This window comes from Macaca fascicularis, chromosome 1, assembly GCF_037993035.2.
Source record: "Macaca fascicularis isolate 582-1 chromosome 1, T2T-MFA8v1.1".
NCBI classification, from domain to species: domain Eukaryota; kingdom Metazoa; phylum Chordata; class Mammalia; order Primates; family Cercopithecidae; genus Macaca; species Macaca fascicularis.
This window is the reverse complement of record NC_088375.1, coordinates 72,407,503-72,429,437: the sequence shown is the minus strand read 5'-3', so window position 1 is coordinate 72,429,437 and position 21,935 is coordinate 72,407,503. Positions and strand designations below refer to the sequence as shown.

General features: G+C 39.0%; 1 protein-coding gene across 3 annotated transcripts in view; it reads right to left on the bottom strand.

Moving 5' to 3' along the window:
* The window catches only part of CENPF (centromere protein F), a 74,072-nt gene that overhangs the window by 30,574 nt on the left and 21,563 nt on the right, over nucleotides 1-21,935 (bottom strand). For all 3 annotated transcript variants that reach the window (XM_015450025.4, XM_015450019.3, XM_005540834.4), the window contains 7 exons: nucleotides 19,977-20,102; nucleotides 18,455-18,583; nucleotides 16,503-16,625; nucleotides 11,091-11,226; nucleotides 5,909-9,309; nucleotides 1,844-4,687; nucleotides 406-558 (listed from right to left, as the gene is read on the bottom strand). In XM_015450025.4, the coding sequence (XP_015305511.3) occupies nucleotides 406-558; nucleotides 1,844-4,687; nucleotides 5,909-9,309; nucleotides 11,091-11,226; nucleotides 16,503-16,625; nucleotides 18,455-18,583; nucleotides 19,977-20,102 (6,912 nt within the window). The remainder of the gene's footprint in view (nucleotides 1-405; nucleotides 559-1,843; nucleotides 4,688-5,908; nucleotides 9,310-11,090; nucleotides 11,227-16,502; nucleotides 16,626-18,454; nucleotides 18,584-19,976; nucleotides 20,103-21,935) is intronic.

Below are 21,935 nucleotides of genomic sequence, written 5' to 3'. Positions count from 1 at the left end.
TTTAGTTCTGTTACTCTGCTAGTTCTTAGCAGATCAATGAATGTGTTTCTAGCAACATTCTAGCCTGTAATCTGTAGCAAGCTAGGAGAGCAGATAAACTTGTTGAAAGCAGCATGAGATCTACTTCTGATGTGCATTAATGTGGTACAAGGGTCCTCTTCTATGAAAACGTATTTGGGCTCTGAGACAGATATTTTCATGTGTTCAGAGGCTTCTCATGACTCCTTGTGGGCTCATGATAGTGCTGGATGGTAGAGATTACTACAAATCTGATTATGACATAAGCACAGGGTTATTTTTTTCAAGAGCTAAAAATAGGTAAACTACAGAAGGTGTTACAGAAACCAACAAGGAGAGTGCGCACAACGAATTAACACATCATAACATTTGTCACAAAAAACTTACTTTGCTGCTCTTTATTTCTTCCAACAGTAACTGTAACTCTCCAGTTAGCCTATTTTTCTCTCCACTGAGTTCTTCTTGCAGCTCTGCTGTTTTCTGTGCCATCTCATGCATTGCCCTCTGCAGCTCAGTTTCCTTTGCAGTCATTGTGTTTACCTGAAATTTCATCTTTCATTAGAATCTGCTTTTTGGTGGTGTGTTTTGATCAGATTAATCACTCTGATACAACATATCTGTGCCATTTATTAGCCTTCAATCATAAAATGGAAGTTGGCTAATGCCCCCTTTACTAATCCACTCAACTCAACATGCTCAAAACCTACTGGTAAGTTTACCTTTTCTTCCCAGAAAAGATTTAATAGAAGAATAGCAATAAGGGAAGGAATGACAAGGAAAGATAATGTTGCTAAGTCTTAAAATCTTTCACAAAGGTATTAATTTGAATCAAACTTAAACATCAGAGATTATCATACCAGGCAGTATCTTGGTTTATCAGTTCTTGGATCTCTACTAATCCCCCAGTGCCATACTAATCTGCGAGAAACATGCTTATGATTAGTGAAAAACAGTTAAAAAACCTACTGTTTGCATTTGCCCCTTGAAGTGAAATAGCGTGGTATGGTTTGTCTCATCATCTCTATACTAATCGCCATCTCTTGCAAGGTATACAAAACCCCGAAATTCTCAGAAAATACAGGGTGGAGATGAATTGCATTTTCTAGATACTCCTTTTTTTCCTTTAATATTTGTTCAGCAAAAATTAAATGTGACAAAATCACTTTCCTAGATCACTAAGTAAGCTCACTGGGCCAAAACTTAATTTTTCTTTAATAATTGAGCCTCTTGATGGCAGATCTTCCCTTTAATCACCAACTAACACAATAGAAGGCTGCACAAAGAGAAGGTATAAAAGAGGGACTGAAAGCACGAAATCCCCAAGATGCACCCCAGAAGCCATGAGTGCTCTGTTGGTTATAAATCTATCAGTATCTTTAAAAGTGCTTTGTCCCAAAGGCAAAAAAGACACAGTAAGGCAGGCAGATCCTTTCTGATCCTAGATAATGTCTGTTACACTCTCTATAGCAGTGAGTCTCAACTGGGTAGGGGGAGGCCAGTATTCTGATGTACTCTAAGAAAGGGAAATATAATTAGAACAAGAAACTGTGCATAAACCAAAGCTTTGCCCATATGTAGGTGCCACGTTAAAAACCTGGTCCAATCCATGAACATGTCCCAAAGAATCAGCCAGAATAGTCACTACTGCCAGAGCCCAGTCAATGTTTCTGCAATTCAAGACCCAGTCAACATAAAGCCTTTACAAAGTTTGGCCCAATATAGTAGACACTGTCTAGAAGTAAATATAATTCACAGTGTCTAGAAGTAAATATGGTTTCCTCCCTCATGACTACATATTTAAACATAAACAGATAGAGCCACTTACTTTTTCAACAAAGGATATTTTGTCCATTTTTGTCAATTCAAGCTCATTCTCTAGATTCTTGTAAGAACTCTGCAGCACTTCTAATGTGTCCTGCAAAGAGGTATTTTTGGATTGTAGCACTTGGATCTTCTGCTCCAATTCCACTGTCAGATTTCCCAGTTCTAAGTTTTGCTTCTTCCAAAATTGGTGCTCTCCTTCCACCTGGGACAGTTTAGAGACGAGCTGCTCTTGGTCTTGAATTTGATTTTTAAGTCTACTGATTTCTTCATCCTTCTTCTCTAGTTTCTGCTTGCCATCTTCTACTTCTTGAATGAGGCCATTCACCGAAGACTGCAAAACAATATTATTATTTTTGGCCTCATCAAGACCTTGTAGCAACTGAGCCTTCTCAAGTTCAAGACAATCTACTTGACTACTAAGATTCTGCTCTTTGGCCTTACAGGCCTCTTGGTCATTATGCAGGGCTGTCACTCTCTCATGGAGCTCTTTTAATTGTGTTTGAAGCATCTCCATGGCAGTGTTTGATTTTTCTTTCATCTGTACTTTCTCTTGCTCTTTTTCTCGCAAAATATTTTCAAATGACGAATTTATTATTTCTAATTCAGATATTCGTTCTTGTTCTTTTTGTAATTTGTTTGTCAGGTTTTCTTTTTCTGACCTTACAGTAGCAAGATCTAATTCCAGATCTCTCAGACTCTGGGTCATCCCTTCTATTTTTGCTTTTAGGGTCTCTACCTCTCCTTTGGAATTCTCTGCCTCAAGAGCTGCATGCTCTTGGTTTTTCCCAGCTATCTCTAGCTCTCTTTCAAGATTCTCCACTCTACTCTTAAGTAAATCTGCATGATGCTCACTTTCCTTCAGTTGTTCTAAGACACAGAGCTGCTTCTTTTCATCAGTTTCTAGGCGGGCTCTCAGCTTTTCAATGCTATTTCTCAGCTGATGTGCTTCCTCTACTGACGGGTCTAGACTCTGTTCTGTGGCCTTCATAGTTTCTTGGTCACCACACAAGGCTGCTACTGCCTCATTTAGCTCTTTTAACTGATTCTGAAGCATCTCCACTGCAGTTTTAGATTCTTCTTTGATCTGTATCTCCGCTTGCTCCTTTTCTTCTAATAGACTTTTAACTGAAGCGAGTAACTTGTCTAGTTCTGACACTTGACCTTGTTTGTCTTGTATTTGTTTTGTCAGATTTTCTTTTTCAGACCTTAATGTGACAAGGTCTAATTCGAAAACTTTCAGGCTTCTGGCCATCTCTTCTATTTGTGTTTTTAGAGTCTCTACTTCTGCTTTGGAATTCTCGGCATCAAGAATCACTAGCTCCTGGTTTTCTTCTGACATCTGCAATTCCCTTTCAAGGTTCTCAACTTTATCCTTAAGTGAATCATTCTCCCGCTCGCGTTCTTTCAGTTTCTCTGCGACATGCAGCTGCTTCCTTTCATCGGCCTCAATGCGAACTCTCAGTTTCTCGATGCCTCTTCTCAGCTGATGCACTTCCTCCTGTGTTGAGCTCAGCCTCAACGCGAACTCACCTTTCTCCACCAGTGCGGCCTCCAAGGCCTTGGAGACGTTCAGCTTTTCATAATCTGATTCATTCAGTCTGGCCTGCAGGCTTTCAGATTCCTTGACAAGCAATTCTTTCTCTTTATTCAGTTGTGCAATTTGGTTTTCCAGCTCACATTTTGTCAAAGACAGTGCCTGTGAGTCCTTTTCCAAACTCTGCAGCTTTTCCTGGAGATGAGTTTTATCTTTTAACAGCTCACTCACATCAGAGGACAAAGTCTGAAGGAGTTCTGTCTTTTCCTTCACCTTTGCCTCTGCCACCTGAATGCAATGGAGATACTCACTTCGATGAGACTCAAGCTCTTGTGTTTTCTCCTTCATTTTTTCAGACAACTGATCTAGTTCCATGATTTTTTTTGACATAGTATCTAATTCTCCACGAAGCTGGTTTCTCTCACTTGTGACCACTGAGAGTTCTTCTTCAAGGCAGACAATAACCTTCTGATTATTTTCATTGTCTTTTTCTAAACATAGCTTCTCTGTTTGAACTATCTCTAAGTCAGCCTCCAGGGAGAGGGCTTGATGCTCAATGTTAGCTTTCTCAGATCTGATGCTACTCAGCTCATTTTCTACATCAAGAAATCTCTCTTTCCAGCTGTCATTCACCTTGGCTACATTATCTTCGATATCTTCATGTGATGATTTATCTGCATGCATTTCTAAGTTAGAATTGAGGCCTTCAGAACTTTCTACTCTCTGGAGTAACTCCTGGTTGTCACAAGAAAAATATTCCAATTTTTCACTTAAATCTGAGTTTTCTTTCTTAAGTTCCCCAACTAGTTTTTCTAATTCTATGCATGCTTCAATTTTGGTCATTAGTTGTACCTCCTGTAAATGGAGCTTTGAGTCTAATTCTTTCATTTCATTTAGCAAATTTTCAACTTTTCTGTCACGTTCCTCTATCACATGAAGTAATCTCAAATTCTCATTTGATGTCTCTTTTACCCGCAGTTGAAGATTTTGGATATTTTCCTGATTCCCCAGGATATCCATAGGTACCGAAGCATTAGCACCAGAAAATGACAATTCAGAAATGCATTCTGAAGAGCCCTGGGATTTGTCTTCTCCTGGAGTCTTACAATTGGTATCTTGGGACTGTTCCCCAGAGCATTCTCCCGTGAGTTTCACTGCACCAGTCTCAGTTATTTTCTCAATGTCTAGACGGAGGTCCTGCTGAACATCTTTATCACAAATCTGATGAACATCATGCTTTGGTGTTCTTTCTGTAGTTTCTGAAGTATGTTCTTTTGATATGTCACAGCTCTCATTTCGGCCTTGAATAGCCTGTAATTATTATAACAAGCATGCATTTTATTTTTCAAAAAGACTCAAAATACAATAGACTTAGTTATTACTTTTTAGAAACTGATGCATGGCCTCTGCTAAACACATCTCTTCAAGTGGTGTATTTCCCACTACATCTTCCTCTCTTCATTCAAATGTTCAATATAAATAAACATTCAGTAGGTGGCCCCTATGGGCAAGACACTGGGGTTAGGCATTTATCTTGAAGACAAACCGTTCAGCTCAATTATAATTTGTAATGTATTTAAATTTCATATTTTCTTCCTTGCTAAGAATATTCAGGTAGCCTAAATATGAAATCTCTTTGTAATTATTAAGTAAGAGGCTAACAAAATGCTGTTTCCACCTTCAGTATTTATGATATTCTTTAATAAGGCAGTAAAGTTTCATAATCAGATTCCTAGTCCAAGGACTTAATCCCCAATCCAGCACTTACTATATATTATTGGATAAATTACATATTTGAGCCTCACTTTCCTCTCACCTGTAAACTGGGGATCTGCCGTTGTGCCTACTCCTGCCATCACCTCACCATGACCTGCCTTCTCTACCTCACAGAGATAGACAGAGGGAATCAAGTGACATGCATACACTACATAGCATTACTAATTCAGCTAGCAGGCTAGAAAGGACAAAGTTACAAGCAATTAAACAAATACGTATTCAATTTTTTAAAAGTCCTTTTAAATGACTTACACCAAATCATATTTTTGTACTATAGTAAATTGTTAGAGAGAAAACTGTTTAGTAATACATAAACAATCTCCTGTATTTAGTTCCATGACGTTAATGCTGTAACATCAAAAATATTCTGAAAAGTGCTAGAGATTAAAAATTTACATCATATTACCATTCGCAAGTTCTTAATTAAGTATACTTTATTAATGCACAAAGGGTGGAAACACACATTCTAAAGACTTTCTGACTCCATAATTTTCTCCAGACTTTAAAAACATCTTTAGTAATATTCTATATAACGCTAGGTAAATCTAATCACTATAGAGATTTATTCCTCAAATAAAGTTTACTCATTTTCCTCAAGTTCTGGTTTATTTTGAAAACATTTTGGTGTATTTTATTTCCTTAAGCCCTAAAAATATTTGAACTTACGTTTAATGTACATTTCAATTAGACAAACACCTACGGAGTGTCTACTAGTCATGTAAACCAAGAAACGGCATTTAAATCCCAGGTACTTACATCTTCTGTGTCGATGCCAAGCAAAGACCGAGAACTTAAGTCCAGACCTTGTAGCTGGAGTCGTGCTACTTCCAGCTCAAGTGACAGTTGTTCCGTCTGTTTCTTTTCTGCCGCCAACTTGGACTCCATCTCCACAGTCACGCTTGTCAGCTTCTGTTGCCACTGTTCATTTTCTGACAAATACTGCTTCCTAAGGCAGTCAAGCTCTTGCCTTTCAGAACTTAATAACTGTTGGAGCTCTTGAATTTCCTTATTTTTCATAATCCCTTGACTTTCCATTTTCTCTTCTAGCTTCTCGAGGGACTGCCGGTATGCCTCACAGAGGGACTCAAGCTCTTCCACACCCTTCGCTGGGGCCGAAGGCATTTCTTTCTTGGTCAGATTCTCTTCCAGCAGACTGCTGCAGAATACTTCATCTACACTGCACTGGTTTGCTGAAACAGTCCCTTCTAAATTATTCAAAAGAGACATTTCTCCTGTCTGTTCTAAAAGAGCTTTGTAAAAGGAGGAATCTCCCAAACTGCTAAGACTAGGGCTGTCAGGCACACAAGATGACAGGGATGGAACGAGCCCCTCCTCCAAGCCCGGCTGCATCTCCTTCACCAGGTCACCTTGAAAGTTTCTCAGATTCGTTGACAAGACCAAATTTTCGGCCTTTAATGAGTCAATATAGGTCTGTAGCTCTGACATTTTAGAGCTCATTTGACAGTGCTGATCATGTAAAATTTTGTGTTCACTTTGTAAAGATGAGAATTTCTCTTGCAATTCGGCAAAGTGCATTTGAACTTCTTTGTTTGACAATGTCAAGTGCTCGTAGGAATTACTCTCATCCAATGGAGCCAAACACATGGGGTGTTGTTCATTTGCTTGTTCACCAAGTTCACCTCCTGGTATGTCTTCCACTAACTCACCATGGAGAAGACCACTGTCATCATTTAATATTTTCACTTCATTTACTAGTTTCCCTACCTCTTCTGCCATTTTCCTGGTTGCTGTGATACATTCTGACCTTGAATCATTCAGCTCAGTTACTAGTTCGCACTTCTCAGCCTGCAGTATTTCACATATTTTCTCTAGCTCATTCAGCTTGTTCATTGCTGTTTGCAGAGAGCACTCAAGGTGTGCATTGTCGTTTTGACTTGTTGACAACCCATGAAGCACTGAGATATACCTTTCTTCTGCATCTACTTCACAGTCTTTAAGGCCACTAATTTCTTGTGACTGCATGTCTTGCAAATTTCTGGTTTCAAGATCTCCTCTAATTATCTGTAATTCATGCTGCAGGCACTCCTTCTCCTTCTCACTTTCCTGAAGTTTTAATTCCATATTTCTTAGCATAGCTTCTAATTGCACCAACTGCACATTATAACTATCTAGAGAAATTTCTTTAACTTCAAGATCCATCTGAGGTTTAAAATTACATTGATTTCTCTCACTCTCTCTTTCTTTCACACAGTTCCTAATTGGTTCCGATTCTAGATTTTGACATTCATGTTTAGTCTTCATTACCTTCATCAGCTGTTCATTCTCTTGTAATAAGTCATTAACTTCCTTTTGCATCTTGTTTTGTTCTTCCTTTAAAGTCATGATTTCTTGCTTTAAACCATCAGTCTCGCTCTTAGAATTGTTTCGGGTATCTGTCATCTCAGATCTCAGATCTTGCTGCACTGTCTCCAACTCTAGCATCAGATTCTGATTTCTTTCTTCAGCAAATGCTAATTTTGTTAAGAATTCTTGGTGTTCTTTTGCAAATGCTTCCTTTAGCTGTTCCAACTCATTTTTTCTATTTTCACAAAGACTAGTGCATTCATTTAGCAAGCATTCTAATTTAGAGTTCTTTTCTTGTGCTGCTTTGTATTTTTGACTAAGATCTTCATACGCATTTCCGGTTTCTTCACATCTTTGTAGTAAAATAAGGTTTTCTTGCTTGTACTGATCAGATAACTCTGAAATGCTTTTCTCTCTTTCATCTATATAGTTTGCAAAACTCTCACTTTTCTGGATTAAGTTCATCTTCTCTTGATTTAAGGATGCATTAATTTCCTTGAGAGTCTCATTCTCTTGGGTCAGCTCTTCAATTTCTCTTTTATTTAAAGAAATGATGGAACTCATTTCTTTCTTCTCCAAGCTTAGGGTTTCAGATAAAAGTTGTAGCTCCTTTAGAGAGTCTTCAAGTAGATGGTTGCTCTGTTTTAATTCCTGAATCTCTGCCTGCTCAGTTGCTAACTTATGATTTAAAAGTTGCAACTCTTTTTCCTTGTTCTCAAGGGCACTTAAGGTTTCAGCAACAACATTCTGGTGAGCAGAAGTGTCTTCCTGTAACTTACTAATGCGCTGACTTGTTTCAGCCACAAAACTTTGATGCATCTGTTCTGCTTTCATAAGATTTTCTTCTATTTCTCCTTTCATCTGCACTAACTCTTCACACTGCTTTTGCAGGTCTGAGTTCATCTGTTTTTGAGATTCTAATGAAAATTCAAGTGAATCAACTCTATTTTGTAGGATGGCAGAATTTTTTGGACTTTGGTCTGCTTCTAAATGACATTCACTCCTCTCTGAAAGCATGCTTCCTTGTTCTTCAATTATATTTGCAAAGGAATTATGCATGGCAGGCTGTTCAACAAAAGCCAAAAGACTTCTCTGATGATCTTCATTTGTCACCAGAGAAGCATCTTTAGATTTTAGCAGATCCCTGAGGCTCTCATATTCAGCATGCAAGTCTTGGTAACACCGGTCTTTGTCCATTATTTCATTTGACAGTAACTGAAGCTTGTGTTCTAGATCTTCAACTTGCCCAGTAAGCTGAGAAGTCTTCAAACACATATTTTCTATTTCCTTCTGATGTTTCTGATCTGAGAACTCCGCTTTCTGCTGTAGCTCTACATAAGCTAGTTTCTGGGTCTCTACCTCCACAGACTTGCTGTCTATCACGTTGTGAAGGTTTCTGATCTCGACACTTAGGTTTTCTCTGTCCATCTCCAGCGTTCTTACTCTCTCGTTGTATTCATGACTTTTTATTTGTTGTGTCTTGAGACAAGTTTCCAAGTGATTAATTTTACTCTGCAAGTTTTCCTTTTCTGATTCCATCTGAGTTAAAAGTTTTTCGTTTTCACTTTTCCAACAAGAAAACAGAGTTTTCTCTTCTTTCAATTCTTCATATTCTTTCTTTTTTAACTCCAAAGCACTCAGCAAAGCTTTGGACTCTTTCTCTGTCTTGCTTAACTTATCATTCAGTTGTTCAATGTGATGTTCTCTTTTCTTCAAAAGGTCTTGAGAACAATCTCGCTGCTTTTCCAGCTCAGCCACAGCAAGCTTCAGTTTCTCTAAAGTCAGGGAGTTTTCTTGCTGATTTATTTTTTCTTGAAGATCTCTTAACATGGTTTCCTGAGAGGTATTCTTCACTATTTAAAAATAAATAAAAGATGTCAACGTTTGTAATAAATATTTATTCTACAGAAATGCTAACCCCTCCCCCCACGCCCCCACGCCCCCACCCCCCAAAAAATCCAAACAAACAATTACTCAAGCCCTGGAAAAACTGGCATTATTGCCTGGGTACTTTCTAGAAAGTGGACCACTTGGTAATTATCTTATAAAAAAACAATGAGAAAAATGGTCATCTTAAGGAGAGTAACACATTTGTTCATCTTCTTTCTAACAGCTTAAGGAAGTGTTATTGAATAAAATACCAAGGGATGATTTTCCTAAGCACTGTTTCTTTTCTTTGTATGTGTTTATATATGTGGGTATTTTTACCATCTTTTCAAATATTTATTCCAAGAGAGAAAACTGGGACAAGAACAGCACTGAAATGGGAACATCCCACTTTATTGTAGAGTAATTCTGATGTCTCAGAAAAGTAAATTAAGTACTCCACCATTTTAGCCAAAACATCCATAGGATTAGACTTAAGTAGAAAAGAGTAAATGATGCCATATATCAGTAATTCTCAAGGCCTATATGTGAATATTCTTAAGGAACATTATCACTCCCATCCCAACCCCTCATAGTAAGGGTGGCAGTGATTATGAATGTCACAGTCATCTGGAAGTTTCTTCGAACTCCGTTACCACTCCATTTTCTGCCCAATGACTCATCTATACATACTGGCCCCTCCTGGTTGGGAATAACCACGATGTTTTCATTAAATAGTGATGAGAAGGCTTCATGTTGCTCAAGTATGTTGGGGGAGATTGAAAGCTGAGAACCTCCACAGTAGATGATAAAGGTAACATGTATTACAATCTCAGACATCACATCAAGTGGAAAGCAGTAAGTACTTCTAATCTGCCAATCTCAATCTACCTACTGACAGTTGAGGGCTTGGGTAGACAGCACCATAAGGGCTGCAACCCACTTTGCTGTCAGCATCTCAAACAATCACCTGAGTGATCAACATTGAAAAATGCCCCAACTGTTCCTTTTCTTACAGTTTCCCTTCAAGAAAGCTGAAGACTGACATTTCTACCTGCTGCTGTGGAAAAACTGAAAGCTGTCTTGGGGAGATTGGGGTTTTAAAAAGAAAACAGTCACAGAGAAGTGTGACACACATTCCACAGGACAGAGTTCAAAGAAATCCTAGACATGCAAACACCCCAGGTGAGAAAATAAGGGTATGGAGAAGACATCCAGCACAAACATACAAATATGAAACCAAGAGTAGATTCATTTGATGTGTAGAGCAGAATTCTTTGGCTTTAAAATAAGAAAATAAAATCATTTAGTCCACTAAGTCATCAAAAAACAATGGTCATTAGGAGTTTGGAAAACATCATTTAATATAGGGTTTTTCCATTATAACAGAAATGTTAATGAGTCAGGAGATGAGCTGTCTGAATATAACTAACAAGCACACTTGAGACACAGAGAATAGTACTCGGGGGTGAGAAACAACACTGAAAATTTAGCTTTATGTGGAAAATATTTACCCTTCTGGTTTCAAAGTGCTGAGCATCAGGCATTTGGGACTCAATATGTTCCAATTTTAAAAAGTCCCACTCTCACTCTGGAAACTAAAAAATGGAAGAGAGAAAACTCTTCCACATCAACTGCACACATCTTTTTAAGGGAATATATGGAAAAAAAAACCCCAAAGAGCTTCTCTAATATGTTAATGCCATCCATCCTCTCTCGCGGGAATAATAGCTTAGAAAGTGAACTCTAAAACACTAAGTTTACTTACCTTTCATTTCTTCTGCAAAATTCTGGCTCTGATTTAAATACTGTTTGACGTTCTTGAGTTCTGCCTCCAGGTGGCAGACTTCTCTGGCCTTTTGCTCAGACTGACTCTTAAGGAGGTTGTTTTCCTTCTTCATTTCCTAAAACACACATTTAATTGGTTATAACCGAAATGAATGCTCAAGTAAGTTATGACTTCTGCCTTAATAAAGGTCTCTAGCAGAACTGTTTGTGTATCTCACTAGGGAAAGAATCACATTTTCCCCGTTTGAGTACCTAATGAAGTCAGACATTCCTACTTAAATAATGTTATGAAAAGAAGAGAACAGCGTCAAACCCAAATCTGAAGATAATTATTTATTTCAAGAAGTTTCATTGAACTTTCTCATTGTTCACATGCCCATTAAAGAGTCAGCTCAAAAGGAAAATCCTATCTATAAGATCCTCAAGACAAAACCTCCAAGTTCCTATCACACCTGAATGGCCAAATATACCTTTGCAAACATTTAACTTGTTAATAAACCAAAAAAAAAAAAAAAAAAATCAAAGCACAAATGTTTACTTTTCATTGCAAAACCAACTTAAGGTTTGCTGTTACAGGAATGATTTTGTGGGAAAAATTACCTTCAATAAATGCTTACCAAGAAAACCGACAATGTTCAAGATGCTGGAATGTGCATCATGAAAAATGCAAATATAAATAAGACAGAGTCTCTGCCCGTGGGGCAGACATCCTCCAGTGGGGGAAGATGTGATACTAATCATTTAATACACAATAGGATGCGCTAAATACTAAAGAGACATTGAGTGTGCTGTGGAAAATCAGAGGGCTGGAACACAGAGGAAGAATTAATTCTAGCTTCTGATCTTTCACGGTGAAAACAGGCTCTTTGGGCACCTGATTGAAGAGATAGCCATGCAACAACATGCAATGAAGTAGTACAGGTACATGTGTAGTTCCATTCTACTATCTAGGGAGGCCTACATGTTCTGAATCTTAAAAGCAAGCAATGTTTACATGCCAAAGAAAAATTCTATTGCTTATTAACCACATAATACTTACACAACAAACAAGTATCTCAGCCTATACTGTATGCCATCCTTTGGACCACAGGGAATTGGCATACATCATTACCAACTGAGAGAACCAAGCACTTCACAGCCTTAAGGGGGGAAAAATCACATAAAGCTAACTTTTTTCTAAACTGCATTTCAAAACTACCAAAATTACCCCTTTATGAAGTAGAGGAAAAATTCTGAATCTTAAAGAAACAATTAAGACCCATCTTCCAAAACCCTACTGCACTGTTAGAAAACAGATGGCCGTGGCAATACTGTGTTGGAAGGCTGCCTTCAATTATCAGTCTGGTTACTACCAGCAGATGGGTACCGATGTAGCAAAGCCAAATTCAAGAAGAGGGAGAATCTGGCTAGTAGAAAGTACTTGAAAACTTGCTGGCAGCTGCTCTGTTCATGTATATGCGTTCATTTCATCATTAAAATAAGACAGAACCTGTTGTAGTTATTATACTCCCATCTACTGTGTCCTGATCCTGCTTCCATGCCGCTAAACTGACACTCTATCAAATTAAGATATCAATCAGAACTAAAGGGCAGCTCCAACCGAGCTCAAGATTGATAGGTTAACATTCACACTAGTCAGTGTTAAATTTTGCAAAGCATGATCATTAAGGTGCAACAATGTTATTGATTTAAATTAGCATCATTAAACTATGGAACCCATAATGACTGGTTTGTTCTTCAGACTCAGAATAATCACCCCTCAAATGAGATCACAGATGTGAAAGGACAAACACCTTAAAGCACTTCGACAGGGGCAATGTAGCATTATTAGTAGTATTTCTTCCCAAAATTTAACAGTAGCCAGATTTCTGTAATCAATGCTAAGATCAGCTGAATGAGGTCAACATAGAAGAGGAACTAGAATGTAACTACCTGGGTTGACTTAGCATTTTTATTTTGCAAATGAAAAAATATTTTCTTACTCTAAAAAAACAAAAATTAATCAAATCAAATGACACCTGCATCTGGAGGCTTGACAAGAGAGCTGGAAAGACACTGTGCAAAACAGGGTGCATCCCAATAGGAAGGAAGGAAAAAAGAACAGAGAGAGGGCACCAGGGAAACAGGGGGAATTTTATGTTTATGTGTTTGTTGGTCTCGATCCATGTCTGTCCATAACTGGAGACATTTAAATGAATAGTAAGCTCAATGGAAAGATTAACATGACTTTCTCTATTCTGGCATTAGCTCCGTAAATATTTGTTTCTAACGAAGAAATGTTCAGCCAATCCTGGGACCCAGCAGGCTTATAATGCTATGGCTATGACCAACCCAAGAATTTTAAAAGGCCAGAATTTAGAAAATGAACATCTGAAAATGGATGTGCAAGCTGCCATCCATCAGCAATGAGTTTTCCACGGGGCTACAGCCACTTAAGACTTGATTGGGTATCTCATTATCAACAATGAGTTAAGCATACAAAGATACATTTTCCTAGGCATCTCTTGCATCCTCACATGATTTGCAAAATTGGGTACTATGCTGGAAAAACACAACAAAAATCCCTATAACCACAAGCCAGCATTAGAGCTTAGCAAGCAATTCCACCCAGATCAACTTCGCTTTAGCGGCAGCAAGGGAGGCATCATTTCCTAGGGCCAGACAAAACAAATTTCAGCTACTGTGTGGCATTTCATGATCCCATCCACGAATATAGCTTAATATGTCCCCTGCTGGGTGAGGCCTATATACTTGGATAAGGGATGGATGCAAAGAATGTGTTTTTTCCCTTTCCTCCCCATCTCTCTTGCTTGCCAGAGCCAGCTCCTTAGAGGACGTAGTGTAATACAGATCCCTATGCTTGGAAAGGTCCCTAGGCAAGTGTTCCCTCATCTTGACTGTCAAACGATGGTATTTTATTGCCTAACCCCAATGCTATGGGCTGGCACTGGATACTGGATGAGCAGCTTATCTAAACCCTCCATTCACTTTGATGCTAAATGTTAACTTTACCCTTGACTGGGCCATTAAATCACATTTCCAGTACTGATAATTTCTCATTGTGAGCAGCATGTTTACTAAACATGGACAAGCAAAATTTCAGTACAACTGTCACATTATTTCGGCATCCAAAACCTGTAAGCGTCCTAAATTTGTTAGTGCTTACTTATAATTAGACACAGAAAGATACCCAGAGTGACACAATAATAGAACAGGCAAAATTTTAATATGAGAAAAATCAAGTGCACTGTCCCCTGATCACACTGTCTGTGCCTGTAGGTGACAGCAAACAATGCTAATGTCAAAAGTTCATGGCAGTGGTGAAGACCAAAGCAATGAGCAGGTGGTGGACTGCAATAACTGACCGAGCACTTATGTGCCGGGCACTGGGCTAAGCACTTTACATACAACATTTAAGTTAACCAAGAATACAGCCTTGAAAAGGGAGAAGAATGATTTGTCCCTATGTGCAGATGAGGAAAGTCAGACTGAAAAAGGGTAAGCCATTGTCTCAAGGTCACATCGCGGTAGGTGGCAGAAAAGCAATGCAATTTCAGATCTCGCTCACTCTAAAGCCACAACCATTTTCCCTCTAAGTTACACCACCACTCTAACTGGGTTCATCACTTATCTGGTCCCAATCCCAATGCAAAACACAAGAGCCAGCCAAACTCTTTAAAATCTTGCTATCACCCTCAAAAGATGACACAGACATAAACATAACCATAAATGAAGACAAATACTAACTTCATCCCCAGGCCCTGTGCTAGGCACTTTCACATCGATGCCCTCATTTGACACAGACATCAATGAAATGCCAATGAAACGTGATGCATGCACCTCGGTACAGGCTAGGGTTAACTGAGGACAGCGCTACAGCTCATGGACCAGACCTTGTGGGGATGAACGAGTCTTCAGAAACACCTGCAAGACAATGTCCAGCCCACTACTGCGACTTGGCCAAGCAAGCAGTTTTAAAAGTGTTTGGACTCTCTTAACCAGATGATTGCTTTTACAAAATGTTTCCACCAGGCAGCCAGTGGAGTCGCGGGAGAGTTCCTGGCTGAAAGGGAAGCTCACAGAGGGAAGAGTTCGATGCCAGTCTGCCTGTGGAAATGTTAGCAGAAGCATCTGTTGGTTGGTCCCCACTGGCCAAAAGGCAAACATTTGTTTTGCTGAAACAAACACTTCCATTTGAAAACGTTTGCTGATGAAACCATCATCTGATTTGAAGTTTTCTTCCACTTTGGTGGCTGGAGCTGTGGCCCCCTGTCTCCAGCAGTATTGCCCCTTTGGGGTTAGCTGATTTAACAATCGCCTGTCTGCTACCGACAGATGTTCTGATTTTACCATCGTGATACACTCTGCAAAGCAGTGGGGATAAATACATTTAGACTTTCCTCAACTGAACAAATAACTGTTCTTTATAGAGAAAGTTTTTTTAATCTTTACAGCCTAAAAAGTGATCATAGAACATTTAAAGAATAAACAGAAAAACATTCTTTCCTGTGGGGTTTGATAGAGAAGAAATTTCTACAATTCTTTTGTTGTTCCTCTTCTTAAAATTACAATGTTGATTTACGGCTCTCTTCAAATTGTTTCAGTCTATTAACTGTCACTGAATGGTTCTTAATTAAGCCCTTTAAAAGAAACTCCAGGCCACTAAATAAATTCAGAGAGAAGCCAAATTGAAGTATGTATGCATAAAATCCCATCAGGATATCCATGCCATTCCGGAACCCTCATCCACCACTTTGTGGACGAAACAAAGTCTCCAAAGACACCGTCAACCAGGGCGTGCACAGGCTGAACATTAAGGTCAGTGTTCACTTTTGAAGCCAGAGTCATATAATTGACAATTAGTTGATGTTTTTGTAAGAATTTTCAATCTAGAAACTCTTTATCTGTCACTACTTTTGTTTATTTAAATCTATGACTTTCCACGTGTTTTTAATATTGAAAGACACAAATGCCAACACTTAGAAAAGGGATTTAGATGATACATCCCATCCACAATTTTGTTTCTTTCCATTTAAAAAATCCTTTCCTTCCTTTCTTCCATCTTTCCACCTCCCAGGGGGTCTAAAACAATCTTTAAGGAAGGAGTACATATTCTTAACACAAGTCATGTTGTAGATGCATATTACTAGATATGCTATAACTGCTAGATTCATATTAGTAATTATATACAGAATAGAGAGTAGAAAAATAAGCAATCATAGTCTGTCATGGGTTACATACAGAACATTCTGTAATACTTACTTCTGGCAAATAGAAAAGAAAAAGGCACATAGTCACAATAAGCTACTGACAAATGGAATAGAAATTTTCTTTTCCCCTTGTACTTGGTCCTATAAATAAGTGGAGAAAACTCAGCATCTTCCTCCCTTACCTCCACGCTTCTCCTCAGCTCATCCTCCTTGATCTGACTCGCCTGGGATGCCTGTTCAGCTCTGCACAACTTCTGCTTAAACTCTTCCAAATTTTTTTCTAGCTGTTGCTTTACTGCTGTGACCTACAAAAAGAAAAAGAGGACAAGTTTCATTTTTATGCTCTTCACTTTTTCATTAATCATGTATTCTTAAACAATAAAACAGTCATGGAATATAAAAACGGATGCTATCTATTTTGGTTGAGATACAACATACGTCACAGCTACATATATCTTAAAATACCATAGTGTGAACCTGCAACGTCACTCAGCAGCAGCATAGAAGAGATGAAAGAGGCTGGGTGTGGCAAGGAGACCACAAAGGAAAAAGATTTAACCACAAAAAATAAAACAGCTAGGTGGTGATAAATAACCAAAAGGAAAAAAAGTTGAGATAAGAAACAGGCTAAGAGAACACACTTTCAATATATATAACAGAACAAAAGATATTATATCTGTAATACAACATACAAAGCGCCCCTATGATTGAACAAAAGGGCAATGGGTAGAAACAGAAAACTAGACAAAAAATACAAATGGCTACTGAAAGAGATAGCTTCGATGGTAATCAAGGAAGTGTGAATTTTAAAAATGATATGGCAATATTTTTCACTCCTCAATTGGCAAAAATTTTAAAAACCAAGACTATCTCCAATCAGCAAGGATGAGAGGAAACAGGCCCTCTTTTTTGTACCTGGTAGGAGAGTAACTGCTACAGCTTTTATGGTGGGCAATTTGGCAGTAACTATCAAATGTTAGGATGCTGGCCAGGCAGGGCGGCTCACGCCTGTAACCCCAGCACTTTGGGAGGTTGAAGTGGACAGATCACCTGAGGTTAGAAGTTTGAGACCAGCCTGGCCAACCTGCTGAAACCTCGTCTCTACTAAAAATACAAAAATCAGCCAGGCATGGTGGCAGGCACCTGTAATCCCAGCCACTCGGGAGGCTGAGGCAGGAGAATCACTCAAACCCGGGAGGATGAGGTTGCAGTGAGCTGAGATCGCGCCACTGCACTCCAGCCTGGATGACAGAGGGAGATTCTGTCTCAAAAAAACAAACAAACGACAAAACAACCACACACAAATATTGGGATGCATATGTTCTTTAGGCTATCGATTTTGCATGCAGAAATCTGCCCTACAGAAACATCAGCACACATACACAAAGATACCTGCCCCGTGATATTACAAACAGTGCCACAGGGAACAAGAAAATGTTGATAATGTAAGTATCCATCAGTAGAGTCAGCAGTTTCAGGTGTAAGAGAAAAAGAAGAATAGAAGGTGACATGGAGGTTTTGTCCCATGACTGGGACATTTGGTCCCAGCAATGTGGAGAATGGAAGTGCAAGTTAGCTGGGTGAGGAAGACTAAGGGAAGAGCAGTTTTGGAAAAGAAATACCTAGAGTTCAATTCTTAGCATGTTGCTGTGAAGTGCCTTTAGACACGTGAGTGGACTGTCAAGCACACACCCACACATCTGAAGTCCAGAATAGACATCCAGGCTGGGCAGAGTCATCATCACATAGACGATATGTAAAGTCACAAAAATGGATGAGACCATTTTGGGAGTGAGTCTTAAATAAGTAAAGTGATTATAATTTTCAGTGCTTTAACTACTTGGGAGCATAAATTACTTGGCATAGCTCCCACCTGGTCACAGATCCAAGAACCAACAGAATATCAGAGACCTCCACAGACTTCTGGATCTGAAATCCTAACTCACCCCCACTGTTTCTCTAGATGAGGAAACCTGGAGCCAGAATGGTTCTGCACATTCTCCACTTTGATAGGGTAAGTGAAGGTGGAGCGCTTTTTCTTTGAAAGTATCATATGTCAGTTATGGTAGAGAAGTAACAGGTACAAGGAACAAGAGGGGAAGACTGAGGAGAGAGAGAGAGACACAGTTCCTACTTTATCCAGTTCAGCCTGCAGGACGTTGTGCATATTCTTGGCTTGCTGTAACTCCTGGGTGAGTCTGGCCTTCACCTGGATGCACTCTTGGTCCAGTGTTTGGAAAGAACGCTGTTGACGGGAGAGCTCCTGGAAAAAAAGGGCAGGTGCATCAGCCCGATGATGGTTTGCTAGGGAGACTCCAGGGTGAGGCATGAGCATCCTAATGGGCAACTGCACAGAGAGCACAGAAGACAGCAGGGAGCTGAGCCAACTGTCCGCTTAACAATGAATATTATCAGCCTCAGTGCTCCATGCTGGGCCCAAGCATCCAATCCAGGTCTCTGAGGGAAAGGGGAAGGACTCTATCAGTTGACCACATGGAAACTAGCCTGTTTCCACCTCATCTTCAGTCTTAAATTAATTACCTCTACTTTGAAGGATCAGGGGCAAGAGAGAACTGAGCTACAACAGTCAAAGCTCAACTAAGAAACCAAACATACTCAAAAACGGCATTTAAAACACGAAAAACTGTATACCACTTTAAATGGGCTCAAATTTAGAAGGACAGGAAGTATATGCTACCTATTAACTTTAGTAACCACAGAAGGATACTAGCTAACATTTCCAGGCACTCTTATTTAAAATCTATAGACTCTTAATCCATATGGCACTTTCAGGCTAACTCACCTGAAAGAACCAAACTGGCAGATACTTACGGAAGGGCACCTTCCACCCTCACTCCTGCTAACCGCTTTCCCCATCTCATCAAATACCCTCCTAATTTATTTGCCAACCCACAGGTTTAAAAACAACTAGAGTTGCCCAGGCGCGGTGGCTCACGCCTGTAATCCCAACACTTTGGGAGGCTGAGGTGGGTTGACCACCTGAGGTCAGTAGTTTGAGATCAGCCTGGCCAACATGGTGAAACCCCGTCTCTACTAAAAATACAAAAATCAGCCAGGTGTGGTGGTACGTGCCTGTAATCCCAGCTCCTCAGGAGGCTAAGGCAGGAAAATTGCTGGAACCCGGGAGGCAGAGGTTGCAGGGAGCCAAGATTGTGCCACTGCACTCCAGCCTGGGTAACAGAGCGAGACTCTATCTCAAAAAAAAAAAAAAAAAAAAACTGAAGTTACAAAGGAAACAGAGTGAAAGAAAAAAAAATTTTTTAACCTACTGGAAAATGTAATACAATTTCCTTCAACCTACTGGAAAATGTAATACAATTTCCTTCACAGCAGAGAAAATGTCCAAAAGAACAAATGTGATCCTTTCCTACTGAATATCAAATCTCAAACAAATCAGAAAACAGGATGAATTCTGAATACTAATTCCCTTCTCTAATCAAAAACTGAAAGATTTTAAAAAAAAGCACAAAAATGAAGATGTGAAGGAAAATAAGGTGACCTTTAGCTCACAAAGCATTTCCCCTCTAATAGCATTTCCCAAATCGTGATAACAACTCCCCCTTCCAAGTGATCAAACTCTGAAAAGTCCATAAAAAGCCTTTCAGACAAACACCTCATGAATCCATTGACCTTACCTCTTGAAACTCCTTTTCTTTTTCCTTAATTTTCTGTTCCAGAGAACGTCTGGCACTTTCTGCATTTTGTCGCTGACAACTCAAATCTTCTGACAATTTTCTCAGTTTTTGTTCCAATGCAGTACACTAATAACGAATAAAAATGTTCAAGACAAAATAAATATTACTCAGGTAAACAAACAAATATTTTGTGTTTTAGAAAAACTGCTATAATTATTTTAGCAAACAATTTATGTTTAGGAACTATTAGCAAGGATGTAAAGCATTATCTCACTTAAATACTTCCTAATTTGTGCCATGAAAAAAAAGATCAGTATGTCTAACGATTCATCTAACATTTTGTGGCAGGGAAATGAGAGGTTAAAAAGCAATGGTGTTAGCCCATGTAATTTAAAAGCTGTAAAATCATCAGAGGGTGCCCATTACCCTCATATGATAGTCTCTTTCAAGCATAATGGATTTTGTGGTAAATTTTAAATATTAAAACGTTTCTTTCCACAATGTTCCCACTATGCCACTTTAAATTTCAGGAGGTTCACAGGACTCCAGAGAGTATCGCTAAAAACCAGAGTATCATTAAAAACCAGAGGTTTTTAATCATGTTGCCATAAGCAACACAAAGAACATTCCATTGCCTTTTCACAAAGCCAGATATCCCTAAAATAATTTTTAAGACATGAATTACATGAAAATTTAGGATGCTCTTCTAAAATTAGATTGGAACAAAATGGTTTTAACTCTTCAAGTGTTGAAAGCCATTCTTCTCTACATTCCCCATGGGCTCGAATCCTTAAACTGCCCTACAAAACAACTCTATAAAGACCAGGGAATAAAAAGACAACTTCATCTTGGTGGGGTAGAATTCTCCACTACAAAAGAAACGTGCTCCAAGTTGGCAGATCTCTCTAGTAATGTAGATTCTCCGAAGTCTGATTTAAAATTATGAGAAATATTAGAAATGTAGCTAAGAATTCAGAGGAAAAGAAAACACTGTAATACTCAATCGCTACAAAGAATTCACTCAAAAATCCTGGTGACCAGTCAATCACCAACTATTAACTAACCAAAGAAGAAAGGGGCCAAGCTGGTCATTCCTGACTAAATGACTTTGCAAATATCAGAACTTTAAAAATACGAAACTCAAAAGGTTAAAATTTTGAGCCAGATATTCAATGACACTCTTGTCATTATCTTTATTGCCCTTAAATTTTTTCAAAGGCCCAAAGAAAAGCATTACGGAGATTATTTATAATAAAAATAAACAAATATTGATTGAGAGCCCACTATACATGTCACGTACTGTTCTGGGCATTGGGGATACAAGAGCAAACAACTCAGACAAAAGTCACTGCTCAGGCCGGGCGTGGTAGCTCACGCTTGTTATCCCAGCACTGTGAGAGGCCGACGTGGACAGATCACTTGAGGTCAGGAGTTCGAGACCAGCCTAGGCAACAAGGTGAAACCCCGTCTCTACTAAAAATATAAAAATTAGCTGGGCATGGTGGTGCATGCCTGTAATCCCAGTTACTCGGGAAGCTGAGGCAGGAGAATTGCTTGAACCCCAGGAGGCGGTGGTTGTGGTGAGCCAAGATTGTGCCACTGAACTCCAGCCTGGGCAATTAGAGCGAGATTCGGTCTCAAAACAAACAAACAAAAAGGTCACTACTCAAATGACGGTTCAAAATTTTGATGGTTGACAAATCTCAGGGGGAAAAAAAAAAGAAAAACACCTTTGCACCACAGAGAACATGAATGAACCCGTGGCGCCCTCTACTGGCACTCCTTCAAACTGCAATACATTCCACTAAAGGGTCCTGGAATCAAGAATCCTTTTCTACTAAACATAGCAGGTTAAAAGAGCCTTTAGAAGGTACTTGTATTTTATTTAAAATTTTTTAAACAACATTCTATTATCAATGATACCTAATTCATATAAGAGTATCTGACCACTAGGTGTCA